General features: G+C 43.1%; 1 protein-coding gene across 1 annotated transcript in view; it reads right to left on the bottom strand.

Annotated features, from left to right (window-relative positions):
* The window catches only part of LOC308296605 (bifunctional 3'-phosphoadenosine 5'-phosphosulfate synthase 2-like), a 33,705-nt gene that overhangs the window by 6,806 nt on the left and 10,885 nt on the right, over nucleotides 1–16,014 (bottom strand). Inside the window, exons 2-10 of the mRNA XM_080739930.1 lie at nucleotides 15,297–15,411; nucleotides 14,582–14,817; nucleotides 12,661–12,799; nucleotides 9,531–9,649; nucleotides 7,183–7,296; nucleotides 6,533–6,644; nucleotides 5,026–5,231; nucleotides 4,171–4,306; nucleotides 804–1,072 (exon numbers count right to left, since the gene is read on the bottom strand). Of these exons, the coding sequence (XP_080596056.1) occupies nucleotides 804–1,072; nucleotides 4,171–4,306; nucleotides 5,026–5,231; nucleotides 6,533–6,644; nucleotides 7,183–7,296; nucleotides 9,531–9,649; nucleotides 12,661–12,799; nucleotides 14,582–14,817; nucleotides 15,297–15,411 (1,446 nt within the window). The remainder of the gene's footprint in view (nucleotides 1–803; nucleotides 1,073–4,170; nucleotides 4,307–5,025; nucleotides 5,232–6,532; nucleotides 6,645–7,182; nucleotides 7,297–9,530; nucleotides 9,650–12,660; nucleotides 12,800–14,581; nucleotides 14,818–15,296; nucleotides 15,412–16,014) is intronic.

Raw genomic sequence — 16,014 nt, 5'->3', positions numbered from 1 at the left:
AACATTTTTAATCTGCAACACAATTTTATAAATTATGTAGAGGGGTCCCCGCTCCATCTCTCTCTCAGCTAAGGGGTCCTTGGCCTGGAAATGTTGAAGACCCCTAGAATAATTTTTCGGGTCTAAAAAAGGGTTAAAGGAGTAGTTCACCCCCAAAATGACTTTTTGGAGCGGTGAAACGCTCCCAATAGACAGGTATGTCTGTGGGTGGGTGGGTGGCTGGCTGGCTATGTGGCTGGCTGGCTGGCTATGTCTGTAGCCTGGCAATACCTTGAGTGGCCACACACAACACACAAGTTAAAGGAGGGGCGCTGTTGTGCAGGCACACACACACACAGCTTCTATGGCACTATTGTGCAGACTAGACACACACACACACACACACACACACACACACACACACACACACACACACGGTATAGCTGCTCAGATTCACCGCTCCACTTCGAACCGAGGTTTGATTTTTTTTCTATTGATTAGTCACGCCATGGAGACTAGAGTTCAATAATATTTTTTGTGTTTTGTCGCATTCCTAAGACAAAAAAGTGATAACAATAAATTTAGCATCATTCGTTCCGGATGGGGACCCGTTTCGAAACGGATCCCCATCCAGAATCAATGGGGGTAAATTTACTCAAATCAAATTTTTGTCTTAGGAATGTGACAAAAAACAAAAAATGTTATTGAACTCTACTCTCCATGGCAAGAGTAATCAATAGAAAAAAAGTCATTTTGGGGGTGAACTACTCCTTTAAGTAAAAAACGTGAGTACTTTTCCCACCACCGATCAATCAAAAGCTCACCTCGGTGGGTCCGGCGTACATCATGGGCGAGGGGAAGATGGCCACGATGGTGGTGCTGGGGTCCAGGACGCCCTCGTCCAGCACGGCGGCGTGCTGCCGCATCCTCCAGTCCAGCGGCACGTCGTCGTCCTTGGTCCAGCCGCCCAGCGGGTGCAGCAGCAGAACAGGCTTCTGGTAGCCGCGCTCCAGCAGGCGCCGCCGCGTGTCCTGCATGAGCAGCGCGTGGCCGTTGTGGACGGGGTTGCGCAGCTGGAACGCAAATATGGCATCTGGAAGGGGTACATCAAAGTAAAGGTTGTAGTCGCGAAAGTAGACGACACAAGAAACTAAGCAAAGCTTATTTCAGATGTATACACACTAGCGTGGCAAGCCAGCCCTGATACTGTGCTCACTCATTCCCCAGTATCAGGACTTCGGCATATAGGCACCGAGTATGAGAAATCAGAAAATGATCGGGGCCAATCAGTGATTGCGTTTCAACTGCTGTCCGCACAACAAGTGAAAAGCTTCCCCTGATTGGTCCATGTGTAGATGGTGACGTAGAATACATGCTGCTGCATTTTCAAAACAACAATGGCTGCCCTCGATGCAACAAGTGTAACAGTTACCGCTGAAACAATAAAACAAGCAATAAGTTAAGTTATTTCAGAGTTGGAATCAATTACAACAATTAAAAAGGAACAGGAGTATGCGCTAGCGGAGCTCATCGGCCGAAAAGATGTGTTTGCCGTTCTTCCGACTGGCTGCACTGTGATGACGTCAGATGTTTTGCAGCGCTGATTGGTTAGAGGAGTCTGTCTGTCAAGGCAAGTACTCCTGACAACTTTTCAAGCTGCCCAAAGTCCAGACTCATATTGTGGGAAGGAACGAGTGAGTGAATGCACAGCATGAGGCTGGCTTGCCAGGCTATATGCACACTGCAAGACAACATGGCCAAAGGTTAAGCCTAATCTATTGTCTCCGTTAGGTGGAAACCTCATATTTCCAAAACAGGATTTTCAGGATTCAAATTCAAAAAGTTGTAATATGGAGATAAGAGACAGCGACGCCATAATCCATAGTATGACAGTAGTGTTGTCGATTATCTTCTTAGTGATTAGTCTATCGTTTTCTTTTTTCTTTCTTTTTTTTTATCGAATAATAGTTAGATTATTATTATTTTGTTTTTCAAAACAAAACAAAAAACAGCACTGTCTGGGATCACTTTGACATCCGGTCTGTGAGCATAGATAGCTTGCTGATCATCTCAGCAAACATTACAACTGTATGTCAATAAGAAATGTAATGTTTGATTAATCAAATAATATCCATAACACCTAAAAATCCTAATCTGGTCCACTCAGATAGGGATGAAAGGTGTTGAACTCTTCTTGGCCTTGCGATGCCGACACGCACTGGATTACGGATTAAAGAGGTGGTGCCTCTAAAACATGATTATCAGGTATTATGATTAAACTAGGAGGAAGACTTTTTCCAAAAAAGTATACAGAAAGAGTTAAAATTGGGTTTTTATGTGGCCACACCCCCAGTTCATTAAGTATGTATGGGTGTCATGGTGGGTGGTGACCCAGCTGAAGTTAGCCACACCCCACAGTGTTGGGTGAATGGTAATTAGGGGAGGAGTTGATTCTGTGATGTAAAAGTATTTGTGTTTTTTAACTGACACGAGGTGGCAGCCTCCAAGAGAAAACAAACAAATACCAAGAGAATACATAATTGCTCATAAAAACCACACCAGGGGGTCCAATGATGTACTTTCAACATCCTAGACACATGAAAAACTGAAAAAGTACAAAACTATGGCACCACCGCTTTGGTGCACATACTGCATTCACCCGTTATAAACACAGTGTGAGTAAAATAGTTTTTGTTTCACAAACCCCACCTTGTGCAAGTGTACATTACACATAACATGTTACATGCTGGAGCCATGAACAAAGCTCAGAGGATGGGAGCACAGTCTAGATCAGCAAAGGAACAACACAACCTCAACTCCAGACGTTCACACATCAGGATGCAGAGCACATGGCTGTAACTATCGTTTTTTAAATATATATATTTTAAAATAAAATGTATATATCAACAAATCGATCAACCACTTGTGTGAAAGAAACAGTGAAAACAGCGGACCTACAAGCTTGAGCTTGTAGTTGTATAGCTTCTTTTTGTAACCCCTAGTGCAGATACGCAAATTAAGATAACTTAACCACTTAAACCCAAGCACGGCCGTATTGTGGGGAAAGCTTTCGGAGAAAATAGCCGATCGTGAGCTTGTCGATCAGCTATTTTCTGCGAAAGCTTTCCCCACGATGAAAGAAAACAGAAAATACACTAGTGTAGAGCCCTGAGGGACTTCGCTCAACCGTACAGGGTGGTTGAGCGGCATTTAAGTCAACGTGAGCAGGCCAGCTAAGAACAGGGATGCTTCATTCACTCTTCAACACTTTACAGACGGATGTGCTGCTTCCATAAAGTGTTTTAAAACGCACTAAACTCAGACAGGCTTCATGCAGCTTTTAATTTACCATTAATACTTTTTCACCAGGTCCCTTAGTCAAGAGCTTCTGAAAAACAAATGTCACACTGCTGTGTACAGACAGTACACACAGCACATTGATAGTTGTTCTTTGTCATTAAAAGGCTCTAAGTCTCTGGGGTCTTCAACGTTTTCAGGCCAAGGACCCCTTAGTCGAGAGAGAGTTGAAGCAGGGACCCCCCCACAACCCATATATACCATATGGTTTAGTTTCATCGTTTGACAGCACAATCCTCAGTGGATTTGGGGTTCATCTAAATTTGTGTTTCCAGATATTTAACCACTTGAACCGTCAATACTTAATAAACTTGACCCATCACTCTGTACTTGCCGAAAATAGCCGATCTACAAGCTTGTAGATCTGCTATTTTTGGCTAAAGTTCTCAGAATATGGACGCTAGGGTTCAAGTGGTTAATATAGAAAAGGAGAAAAAAGCTTCTATCACACACAGAGTTGGAGGACCCCCTGTAGTAACTCTGAGGACCCCCTAGGGGTCCTGGACCCCCTGTTGAAGACCCCTGCTGTAAGTGATTGTATTTTTTAAACAAATATTTCTAGTTAAATATCTCTATATTTTCTATATTTAGTAATCATTGCTATAAATGTGTTTAGTAACAGGGGTCTCCCCGTCCCCCCCAGCTCTTTACTACACAGAAAATACATTTTCAGGTGGGTCAGCATTTATTTTATTGTTTTACTTTTTTCCCCACAAAGTTTTTTTCTTCTCTCCCCCCCCCCCCCCTGTAAAGCAACCCTGAGTACTTAGTAAAGTGTTGAATCTGATATATTATTTGTTATTAGTATTAGAATCATGTCATTTAATTTCTTACCTGCTTTCATGTCTTTGAACTTCTGCTTGAGCTCCAATGGAGTGAGGCGGTACTGGTCCAGCCCATCGTTCCATCTGATTCGCTCCAGCACCTCGAGGTCACCGCCAACCAGCCAATCACCTCCCTCCATAACCATCTGCAAAAGATTCAGGAAATAGAAGCCACATGATGTCTGTGTGACAAAACTGGTAGTTGTCCATGGAAAACAAGATTGTTTTTGTTTATGGAAACGTATTGTTGTTTCTTCCAAAAATGAGAAAACACAAAAATAGATGTGTGCGTAGAAGACCTGGCCCCATGAAGTGAACAGGAGTGACGCAACTCTCCATAGGTACAAGGCTCTGGTTCAGATGGCTTAAGGGTTTTGTTAATTATGATGAATGCAAATATGTCTATTTTGTGTTTTATTTACAAAAGGAAAGCCTCCAATTGAATGTCATCATCATTTATTCATCAAATTGCAGTAATCTATCTATAAATGCGAGAAGTCTCTGCGTGTCTGTAATCCGCGTATCTCGAGAACCGTTCGTCCCACCGGCTTCAGATTCGGCACGCGCGTTCCCCGCCGCGGCACGGAGTGCAGTTGGTACAGTATCTTTACAGTATGTAAGGGTGTTGTGGACAGGTGGTACTGTAGGTTGGTACAGTATCTTTACAGTATGTAAGGGTGTTGTGGACAGGTGCTACTGTAGGTTGGTACAGTACCTTTATGTAAGGGTGTTGTGGACAGGTGCTTCTGTGGGTTGGTACAGTCCCTTTATGTAAGGGTGTTGTGGACAGGTGGTACTGTGGGTTGGAACAGTACCTTTATGTAAGGGTGTTGTGGACAGGTGCTACTGTGGGTTGGTACAGTACCTTTATGTAAGGGTGTTGTGGACAGGTGGTCCCCCACTGTCGGGCGCAGCGCTCCTCCTTGCGGTGCTGGTAGAACTCGGGGTTCCTCAGGATGGCCACCCTGTTGCCCTGGAACTCCAGAGCCAGCGCCGCACAGCCATCCAGCTCCTCCTTGGTCTCAGTGCTGACCGGCAGTACGATGGGAACGGACAGGTTGATCGCCCCACCTGAAACGCCCCCAAAAAACATTATGTTAGTCCAGGGGTCTTCAACAGGGGGTCCTCCAAATCTTTATGTGATGAAACTTAATTCTTTCTACACTAACCACTTCAACCCTAGTAGGCTATCCCTATTTTGTGTGGAACATTAGCCAAGAATAGTCGATCTACAAGCTCACAACGGGCGTTGTGAACATGTAGATTAGCTAGTCTTGGCAAAGAGGTTTGGTGTTTAGAGGGAAAAGAAGAGTAGACTAAGTATTGACTAAAAATACACATTAAACCATGAACAACCTACACTGATGATAGTGCTGTCAAACAAGTCTACGCTGTCTAAGAAATCTATGAACATTTTTAATCTGCAACAATGTTATACAATACGTACGTAGTGGGGTCCTTGTTTTATCTCTCTCTCAACTAAAGGGGCCTTGGTTGAAGACCCCTGCGTTAGTCCAGTGATTCTCACCCTTTTTGAAGTTCAAGGAACCCAGGTTTGAGATGCATTATAGGGCCACGGACCCCCATTTGACACCTTATTTATTCATCTCTGAGACCACAAATTATGCTGCAAAATCCCCAGTGTTCATTTAACTCTGAAAGTGTTAAATCCTGAGGATTGCTGAGAGGGGCATTTCTGTACATGTTTTCTTTGCTGAGACTTGGCACCAGTCACTTCTTTTTGCCCTGACTTTGGCACTTTTTTTTTGGCTCTGCACTTTTTAAGTATTTAGGCTAAGTATTATTGTCTTGGTGCAGACACTTATGTATATATTTGTGTATATTTTTTGGCACTGCGTTGATAAGTAGTTCCCAATGTTTGAATGAATGGACCATTGTAAGTGCTTTGAGTTTGCAATATGCTTAGAAAAGTGCTATAAAATTGCAATCCATTACAGAAACTTTTAAGAACTACTATGTTTTGTTGTGTTGTGACTTTTTCAACTGTTCTCGACACTTTATATTTTTTAACTTGGTTTGCTCTGTATGGCTGATTCTTCTGTATTGTTGATTCTTCTTTCTTGTTTGTTTTTGTCGCTCGGTTGTTCACAACAGTCCTTTTTCTTTTTCTCACTTTTCCTGTAACTTGTAACCTTAACTGCTGATAGCCGCCTCTGGGCGACTGAATTTCCCCCTTGGGATAATAAAGGTATCTACCTACCTATCTATCTACAAACAAATCTGCAAGTGTGAAAATAGTGACAATGGCAGAGGTACAGGCTCACAACGCATCGCAACGCTGTGAGACTTTGTAGGTGAACTATTTTTACTATTTTCGTTGCATGACAAAGTAAAAATAGGTTTTCTCTTACCATCCAGCAGGTTGCCAAAGTGCAGCACCTGGAGGAACTCTCTCTCCCTCATGAAGCCCTTCAGAGGGCTGGCCCAGCCTTCTGCCAACACCTGCACCCACTGGAGGTCCAGCTGTAAGTTCATGAAAAGAATCCATTCAGAATTGATCCCTATTTTGGGCATGTCATTAGACGTGAAAAGTAGAAAAAAAGACTGCAAAGATAGTGAAGATTGCAAATCTACGATCTCACAGGGGGTGTTATGTCACTGTATTCTATGTGGCCGTGTCTGCCAATAAAACATTATTTGTTTTTAATTGTTTAGGAGCGCCACATTTTTGTGGCAACCAGCCGAGCTGATCAGCATCTATCCTGTGCCGCGCGTTCGTTCATACGACACGTTTTTATCTGCTATCCAAGGCTGGAAATATTTTCAGAAATGCTTTGGTTTGGACAACACAGACAAAGCCTATATTCTGTTTTTTAGAAGTAGCCAGTGAGTGTGTTAGTCACAACAACTCAGGAGGACTCTGGACTGAAGTATTTACACACCAAGCAGAACCAGAGCAAGATAAGCAGCGGCCCGGCCATGTCCACTACTGATCCCCCCGTCCATCTGATATGTGATAGAAAGGCAGGCTATAAAACAGAGTGTTATTAAACTGAGTTACCTTGGTGATAGTGATGGTTGGTAGTGTGCTTGCGTCAGCCACAGCCAGATGCAGCTTATTCTCCGAGACAAAGAGTTCATTCACCTCCTCCATGGCCCCACTGGGTACTATATTCTACATGCATGAAGAGAAAATGTACAATATTCAATGGAGATTACAATATTCTACACACTGGCAAAAAGTGGTAAATGGTGCATATAGCGCCTTTATCCAAGGCGCTTTCATAGATTGTGCATTACATTCACACACACACACACACACACACATACACCGATGGTCGGAGGAAACCATGCAAGGCACCAACCTGCTCACCGGGAGCAACTAGGGGTTCAGAGTCTTGCTCAACGCAGGACACATTATTTGGAATCGCACATGAGTTCTGGGCAAACCCTGCTCACGGAAGCTTTTGATTGGCTGAACCGGAGATAGGGAGTGCTCCTTTGTGTTCGCTCGGACTGTGCTGAGGTGCGACCCCTTAACCCTAACCCTAACCTCAGTAAAACTAACGCTGCTGAATGCTAACCTGCCAACGCTGGTGAATGCTAACCTGGCGAATGTTAACCTGTTTGGACCAACTCCGTTATGGTCAAATTTGGTTACATTTGCAACTGGGTTTAAGTAATCTTGATCTATCTATTGGCTACTGGCCATAGAAATATTAACTCAGTGTGACATACAGTATACATATGTGCCTTTTGTCTTTGTGCATGTAGAGTATATATATATAGTACTTTTTTTATATTTGTTTATGGGGTGCCGTGGCTCAGGGATAGAGTTGCCGCCTTAGAACACAGAGCGTTCCCAGTTCGATCCTGGTCTCCCATAGAGTTATTGTCGATGGCCACTGTGTCTGTGACACTTCGGTGGCCTTGTGTTGGTGTGGACCCTGAGACTGGGAGGTTGGGTCGGGTCATACCAAAGACAGTACCTCCCTGCTTGGCACTCAGCATCAAGGGTTTCATTTGTAAGTCCCTGTGACATACTAGAGTCATGTCCAGGGCAGTGCTTAGGTCAGGGGTGGGCAACTTTGATGATGGAGAGGGCCACTATATTTCTACACTCACTCCAGAGGGACACATTGCATATACTGTTAGGCAGACACTTCTTGATGTTATCTTTTTTTGTAATTAATGCCCTACTACTTGGTCATTCTGTCACACAAAAGTCGCAAAAATAGCTGCTATTTTAATTGGAATCCTGAATACGTTTTTGCAATATTTTAATTAGAATCCTGAAAAGTAACATTATTTCATTTCAAATGCATTTAAGACAATATCATTGTAATACTAGTCAAGTAGTCATTAAGCTACTAATACCGACCAAAGTAATTAAAGCAGTTTATTGCCCATGTATGGCTTAGGTGCAGTGCTTGACTAAATGTACTTATAGTTCCTTAATACTGTACCAGTGGTTTTCAACCAGTGGTCCGGGGACCACCAGTGGTCCTTTAGGGGGTTCCAGGTGGTCCCCAGCTAAATGACGGAGAGTTGGCCTGGGCCACAGTGTAGTGGTCCAGGCACCTAAGCCAGTAATCCGGTCTGGCAGTGTCGTGGGTTCAAGTCCCGATCCCAACGTCATTTGCTGCGTGTCTCCCATCTCTCTCCTCATTTCCTGTCAGCCTACTGTATATCTATCAATAAAGGCAGAACAAGCCCCCCAAAAAATATATATAAAACAAAACTCTTGAGTGTCCACTTTTACGGGGGCGGCGCGCACGCCACACGTGCACAATTCTTATTTTTTGTGCGCTAGCATGTAGGCTGTCAACCATGAGCCATATGATATATAACAACAGCATATTACAGATATCTAACAGCATAACGGCACTGCCGTGCCAACATTGATATTCCAAAGTTGATTTCCAACTAAGAGATCTAAATATGAATCAGTCAGAGCTGGGCAGGGATAAGTTAATTCGCATGAGGTGGGAAAAAAAAACGTTTGATTCTTACTTTTGCAACGCATCAGATCAGTCTATGACAGTCGAATCTCTCCACTGTGTCAGTGTGTGAGTGTGAATGAGTGAGTCGCAGGCTGCGGCCCCGCCCCCAGTTCAAATGGATGAAATGATGATCAGGCATCGCATCGCATCACACTCGCTCGCGTGCATGCCATGATTATTTTTAGGCGGAGCAAATACATATTAGTTATTATGTTGATGATCGGCTTGGCTCTTCTTTTTTTTCTTTTCCTCATTTTTTGGTGCCCTTTGGCAGTGTGGTGCCCGACGCACAGTGCGTGCTGTGCATCATGGTAGCACTGTTGGTTTGAAAAGGGATGAAAACCACTTTATAACACTGACGAGACATTGTCGGTTCAGAGGTTCATGTGGCGTGTGTGCTCCCCACCTGGTCTTTCAGCAGCTTGAGCACGTGCTCGATGCATTCGTTGACGGTCTGCTCTCCCGTCTTCAGCACCAGCTCTGGTGTCTCTGGCCGCTCATAACACGAGTCGATCCCAGTGAAACCTGACAACAGAGAGAGAGAGAGAGAGAGAAGAGAGAGATGAAGGAAGAACATGAACCACTATGAACCCTGACGTCCCTTTTCTGGGCATGTCGTGATAACAGGACCCTGTCAATGAAGTGCACTGGGGTTGAAGTGGTGACATTTCACTAAGAGATGGGGTTGCAGCTCGGCCAGTTCAGCGCAAAGACCATGTCATTGTTGTTGACGCAGAAATGTAACCTCCTGTGTGGGGTGTGATTGGTGCTCTTCTGTTGGTGGAGATGGGTGTGGCTCAGTGCCAGGGTTTATTGAATGTCAGGTGTTTGTATTCTCACTAATGAGGTTTGTCTTCGGGCTCAGGCGGGGCCCTCAACAAACACACAGACTGAAGGCATATGGACAGAGCTGCATGTGAGTGCAAGAAGAACTTTTGGAACTAAATCCCGCGTGGCAGGCGTCTTGCATGCAGCATGTCTCATGAAGGTTGAGCAGAAGAAAGCAATTAACACATTCACTGCCCGGTAATAATTCATTAATCTGCCTCTGCCGGTTTTTCGGTGTTTTTACCGGATTTCGCCGACCCACGGAACCCACCATGTGAGCAGGAAGTATACAAAGAGAACAAAGTGTTAAGGAGATGCAGTTTTATGTCTCTTCAAACTGCCGACATCTGGACAGCTCTTTCTACATTAACGATCTGCAAACAAAGCATTCTTTCATTCTCTTTATGGACTTAAAAACATTTTTTGGTGCTCTTTGGCAGCGTGGTGCCCGCACAGCACGCACTGTGCGTCATGGTAGCGACGGCACTGTTGGTATGAAAAGGATTGAAACCACGCTGCTTTATACCACCAACGAGAAAACACGATTGTCAGTATTTGTCGGTTCAGATGTTCATGTGGTGTGTGTGTGTGTGTGTGTGTGTGTGTGTGTGTGTGTGTGTGTGTGTGTGTGTGTGTGTGTGTGTGTGTGTGTGTGTGTGTGTGTGTGTGTGTGTGTGTGTGTGTGTGTGTGTGTGTGTGTGTGTGTGTGCGCGCGTGCGCTGCCCACCTGGTCTTTAACGATCCGCAAACAAAGCAAGCTTGCTTACGGCGTGAGAATGCTGCCAAATTTCAGCGACGCGCACAAAACCGGATCTGGTTAATGTTGTTGGCACAGACATTTAATTCTCTTTCATTCTCTTTATGGACTTAAAAAGCTGAGCTGAGCTACCTGCGCTCAGTGTGTAAAGTAACCAAGTACATTTACTCAAGCACTGTACAATTTTGAGGTATTTTTACTTTACTGGAGTATTTCCAGTTTCCAGTATTTCCAGTTTCCATTCCATTCATTAGCCACTTCAGCCCTACATACATTTGAAAATAGCCGATCTACAAGCTCACAATGCGTAACACCGCAACACATTGTGAGCTTGTAGATCTGCTATTTTCAAAATATTTTTTTATAGGCCTACATACTACATCTGAAGACTGAAATGCCAGACATTCAGCATAATGAGTACTTTCTACTTTTGGTGCATCACAGATGTCTGACATCATAGACCGACTGACACAGTATGTCCATATATGGGCATTCCAAGATATGGACTTAATATTGATGGCATCAGGGATCTCCATACAGTGTGGGCATGAAAGGGACAAGGAATGGTTAGCACCGCTCAAACAGGGACAAGGACTGACAGATGGGCCTACAGAGATATTTGCAAGTGTGACTCCTGTCACAGGAACCACACTTGCAATTTCCAATAGAGGGTATGCATGTCCACTGGGACCCGCCCCCCTAATTTAGACTGAGTGGCAAAACTTTGAGCAGCATGGAGCACCGGAGTTTGGAAGTGCTAGTTGCAAATCACTCAACGTCCCTGCATACCACCTGTTTCTAATTTGCACATAATGCAGGAGGCGGCAGGATGTTGTGTTGTAGAAAACGAGTGCTTCCAAACTCTGACACTTGGAAAAATAAAAACCTGCACAGAATGTCTTGACAGAAAGTAGCTCATAACATGCCTATGGTGGATTTTTATGAAACAAAAACTTTGCAGATAGAAAGAGGATAATTCAAGCTTTCAGTACAGCCGCAATGTTGGTGAGTCAACTTTGTTTAATACAATCAGATAGGACTTTTCTGTTTGGATGTATGGGCTGTCAATGGCAGAAATTAGTGTTTTGCCACTCAGTAGGCGTGTTCCCACATAACTTCCAGCAACAGTGATGTCACGCGCATACCCTCTATTGCATCTTTCTTGTACTCGTCACTGGAAAAAGTTATATTACAGTAACAAGTTGTTACTTCAGCAATACTGAAATCGGGTATAAATCTTCAAGAAAACTAAATTAACTGGCTGCAGGTCCATCTTGTGTGGCGCCTTATCCTTTATGCCTAATCTTATCGGGTATACATCTTCAAGAAAACGAAATCAACTGGCTGCAGGTCCATCTTGTGTGGCGGCTTATCCTTTATGCCTAATCTTATCGGGTATACATCTTCAAGAAAACTAAATCAACTGGCTGCAGGTCCATCTTGTGTAGCGCCTTATCTTTTATGCCTAATCTAATTAGCCATGTTTTATTATTTTGAAAAACATTTTAACCTATTTAGGCCTGAGTCCGATTTGAAAAAAGCCTTAAAAACCTATGTCTGACATGACACTGTACTGTACTGTACAATGTACTGTACTACACAAAAATGTGTTCCCGTCCATAATAACAAATATAGCAATTCTACAAGCTCACAAAGCGTCTATATTCAGAAATGTAAAACTTTTTTCAAAATACAATTTCTCCACATTTCTCTATGTTGATGAATTGAATACATAGGACCCACAATGGATACAAGTCCCCAGGGCTTTTTAGTGTTATCCTTTTAGGCTTTTAATGTATGACTGCTCTTTACATTTCTGACTAATAAAGTATTAAATCAATCAATCAATCAATTAGATCAGGTATAAGGGATACCGCGCCGCGCGAGATAGGGCTCAGAGTTGTAGAAAACATTAACCAGCAGATACTTGAACGGTGTCATGGTGACAGACCTTTGATCTCTCCGGCGCGGGCCTTCTTGTAGAGTCCCTTGACGTCACGGCTCTCACACACCTCCAGCGGGGCGTTGATGAACACCTCGAAGAAAGGCAAGCCGGCGGTCATGTGGATCTGCCTGGCCTCCTCACGGTCCTGGCAGGGACACAAAGACAGCATTTATTTCATCACTGTCGGGCAGAAACCTCGTATCTCAGAAACCTCGTAAGTTTCACATTTGCATGTTTTCTTTTGTAAAGTAAAGCCCATGCTTCATCCTACAAGACTGTCGCTCAAGACAAGTGAAAACGGCAGATCTACAAGCACACAATGCCTTGCATGTGCTTGTAGATTGGCATTGACATACAAGGTTTCCACCCGACAACAACGATATTGACCAGTGGTGATTATGACAGCAAGTTTTAGTCATAGTCTTTTGCATAAAATTCCATTTAGTTTTTAGACATATTTTAGTCATCTGAAATGTTTTAGTTTTAGTCAACTAAATATTGTCGACTAAATCTACAGTCAGGCCTTGATGGCGTCGTAATGCTCGAATAGATTAGATTAAGACAGGTTAATTAATAAACCTTAACATTAATAAATGAATGTGTTTGAGAGAGAGAGAGAGAGAGAGAGAGAGAGAGAGAGAGAGAGAGAGAGAGAGAGAGAGAGAGAGAGAGAGAGAGAGATGACAGTAGAAACTATGTACAACTGAACTGGTAATTACAACCATCACCTCATCATGACTCTGGGCGGTCATTTCCCAGCACATATTGCTATTTCCATCAAAGGCGTGCCTCCTGGTATGTATTATATGTATGCATAAAAGAAACCCAACAGAGACATCTGTTAAAGTTCAAGACATGCTGAAATGTCATCATCAGACAAAACCTCCCAGTGGTTCTCACACTTTTTTCACTCTCCAAGATTACGGTCAGCTCACATTTCATATCACACATACCATACAGTAAGAACTTTCTAACTTTCAAAAAATGTCATTTTCTAATATTAACATTTTATGCTAATAGAGCATCGCAGCGGAAGTGGTTTCCAGGTGCCACTAAAAATCTCCCATTCATTTTCCCCATAGACTTTAAAAAATATATTTATAACAATTATGTTAAGCCTAGAACCAAACCATCCAGGATGGCAGTGAATCACAGCCATAAAACCTTTGATCCTTTATGAAAACATATTTTTTATATTTAATTATTTATATACTACATTTAATAAATATCCTTTTTTTAGCGATTTTTTTTTCTTTTCATAGAAACAAAGGTTTCATGATTCACTCATGCTGGACGGCTTGGTTCTAGATTTAACATAATTATTATAATACGGTATTTTCGTGAAAGTCTATGAGGAAATGAACGGGAGATTTTTTAATGGAACCAGTAAACCACTGTGATGCTCTATATCAGCCATTATACAACAGGTAGTCGGGCTCTCAATGGAAAACAGGCTCTCCAACCGTGCATATAACGAGCACTACTGCACTGTCTCTCATCAAGTAAAGAAATCAGCTGCGTTGGTCACGAAAGACAGCAAGCGCTCCTCTCTCCCCACACTATGCTAGGCGGCTAGGCTAGCGGTTTTCATGTGACGTTCAGGGACATAGTAGCTAAATGTGGCATTAAAAAATTACAAATTCCTATCGAATATCTTAATTACAATGAAATGAAGTTGACGTGTTTTTTTTTAAGGGCAACAGTTGTATAATCGCAATATTACACTCGAGGGTCTGCATAAACACGGTTATCCGGCACTTCAGCCCTACCTACGGAACTCGCCTGTCAGCTCGTTCCTGCGGCAAGGCTGTCGTGCCGGATAACCGTGTTATATGCACACCCTCAAGTGTAATATTGCTTAAATACTATCAGCAGGCCGATAATACTGGACATCCCTAATGATACTAATAATAATCATAACACGAACCTTGGCGTATGGAGAGATGAAGCTGGTGATGCAGACCAGGCCGGCGTCGGCGAACAGCTTGGCCACCTCGGCGATGCGCCGGATGTTCTCCTCACGGTCGGTGGCGGAGAAGCCCAGGTTCTTGTTGAGGCCGTGGCGGATGTTGTCCCCGTCCAGGGAGTAGCAGGGGATCTGGTGGGCCACCAGGTACTCCTCCAGGGCAAAGCCGATGGTGGTCTTACCAGCACCCGACAAACCTGCCAGTGTGTAAAGTAAACCAAGTACATTTACTTAACATTATTGTGTATCATTATTTTGTGCATTAACTATTGAAAAATAGCAGATTTTGACCCGATTCTACAAGTGTCTTTCGAATCCTTCTAAGGTTTTTTTTTTAAAAACCTATGTTTCTATGTCAGCAATCTGGCCAGCCATTGTCAAAGAAAAGGTCCTTTTCACTTAACTGGAGCTCAGTTAGTCTGTTCTTGAGAGACTACTATGCCAGTGGTTCTCAAACCTTTTCATGTGAAGGACCCCCAAAATGATATTTATTTGGCCACGGACCCGCATCTCAAAATATTTAGTTCCAGGCACCACCCAGAAGCAAAATTTTGAGTTACACAAACGTTTGCTTTGAAAATACATTATGGTCAAAGATTTGCACACATTTTCACGACTTTTTCAAAAATAGCAGATCTACAAGCTTGCAATAAAATAACGTATTAGAATGCTTTACCTGTCAGCCAGATGGTACAGCCTCTGAAGCCTCCTCTGGTGCCCACCACCTGGCCTCTCTTGCTGCGGCTCACATGGTGGGCTTGGTACACCACGTTGGTGGATCTGTTGAGGTCCTGCAATACAAAGAATGCCTGCTTAGAACCACTGTGTTCATTATGTCATTATGCTTGACAAGGACTACCTTCCTAACCTAGGACGACTGTAGCCTTATTTAACTGGAACTATAGTTGTACTGACTCTGACCCCTAAGGACCTTTCCAGGGAGGGTGCTCATGTGCGTCTTGCTGTGTCACCCTTTCTTGTTTTTCTTTTTAGTTTTTCTTGCACTGACCAACGGACACTTTTTTATTTGGCTCTGCACTATTAGGTTGTGTTAGTAGTATTGAGTATTTTGCTTGTGTTTTACATGGTGGTGAGATACTTGTAGCACTGACTAGCATTGACTGTTATGAACACTTTTTATTTGGCTCTGTATTTAGTTGTGCTTAAATATTGCTATTGGCTTTTTTAAGTATGGATGTTGCCTGTTACACTTATGAGTGTTGACAGTTTTTTGACACTATGTATATATTCTTTGTTCCCTTTCTTTGGTGTACCTTGCTCTTTACTCTAAAGTTAAACTGTTAAGTGTTTTCTTTTCATACTTCTCTGTAACTTTGTAAATATCCTTAAACTGCTGCGCTTCCTCCTGGCGACTGATTTTCCCCCTTGGGATA

The sequence above is a fragment of the Nannobrachium achirus genome, assembly GCF_963921795.1.
Source record: "Nannobrachium achirus genome assembly, chromosome: 13".
Classification (NCBI taxonomy): Eukaryota; Metazoa; Chordata; class Actinopteri; order Myctophiformes; family Myctophidae; genus Nannobrachium; species Nannobrachium achirus.
The sequence above is the reverse complement of the archived record's forward strand: the minus strand, read 5'-3'. Positions and strand labels throughout refer to the sequence as shown.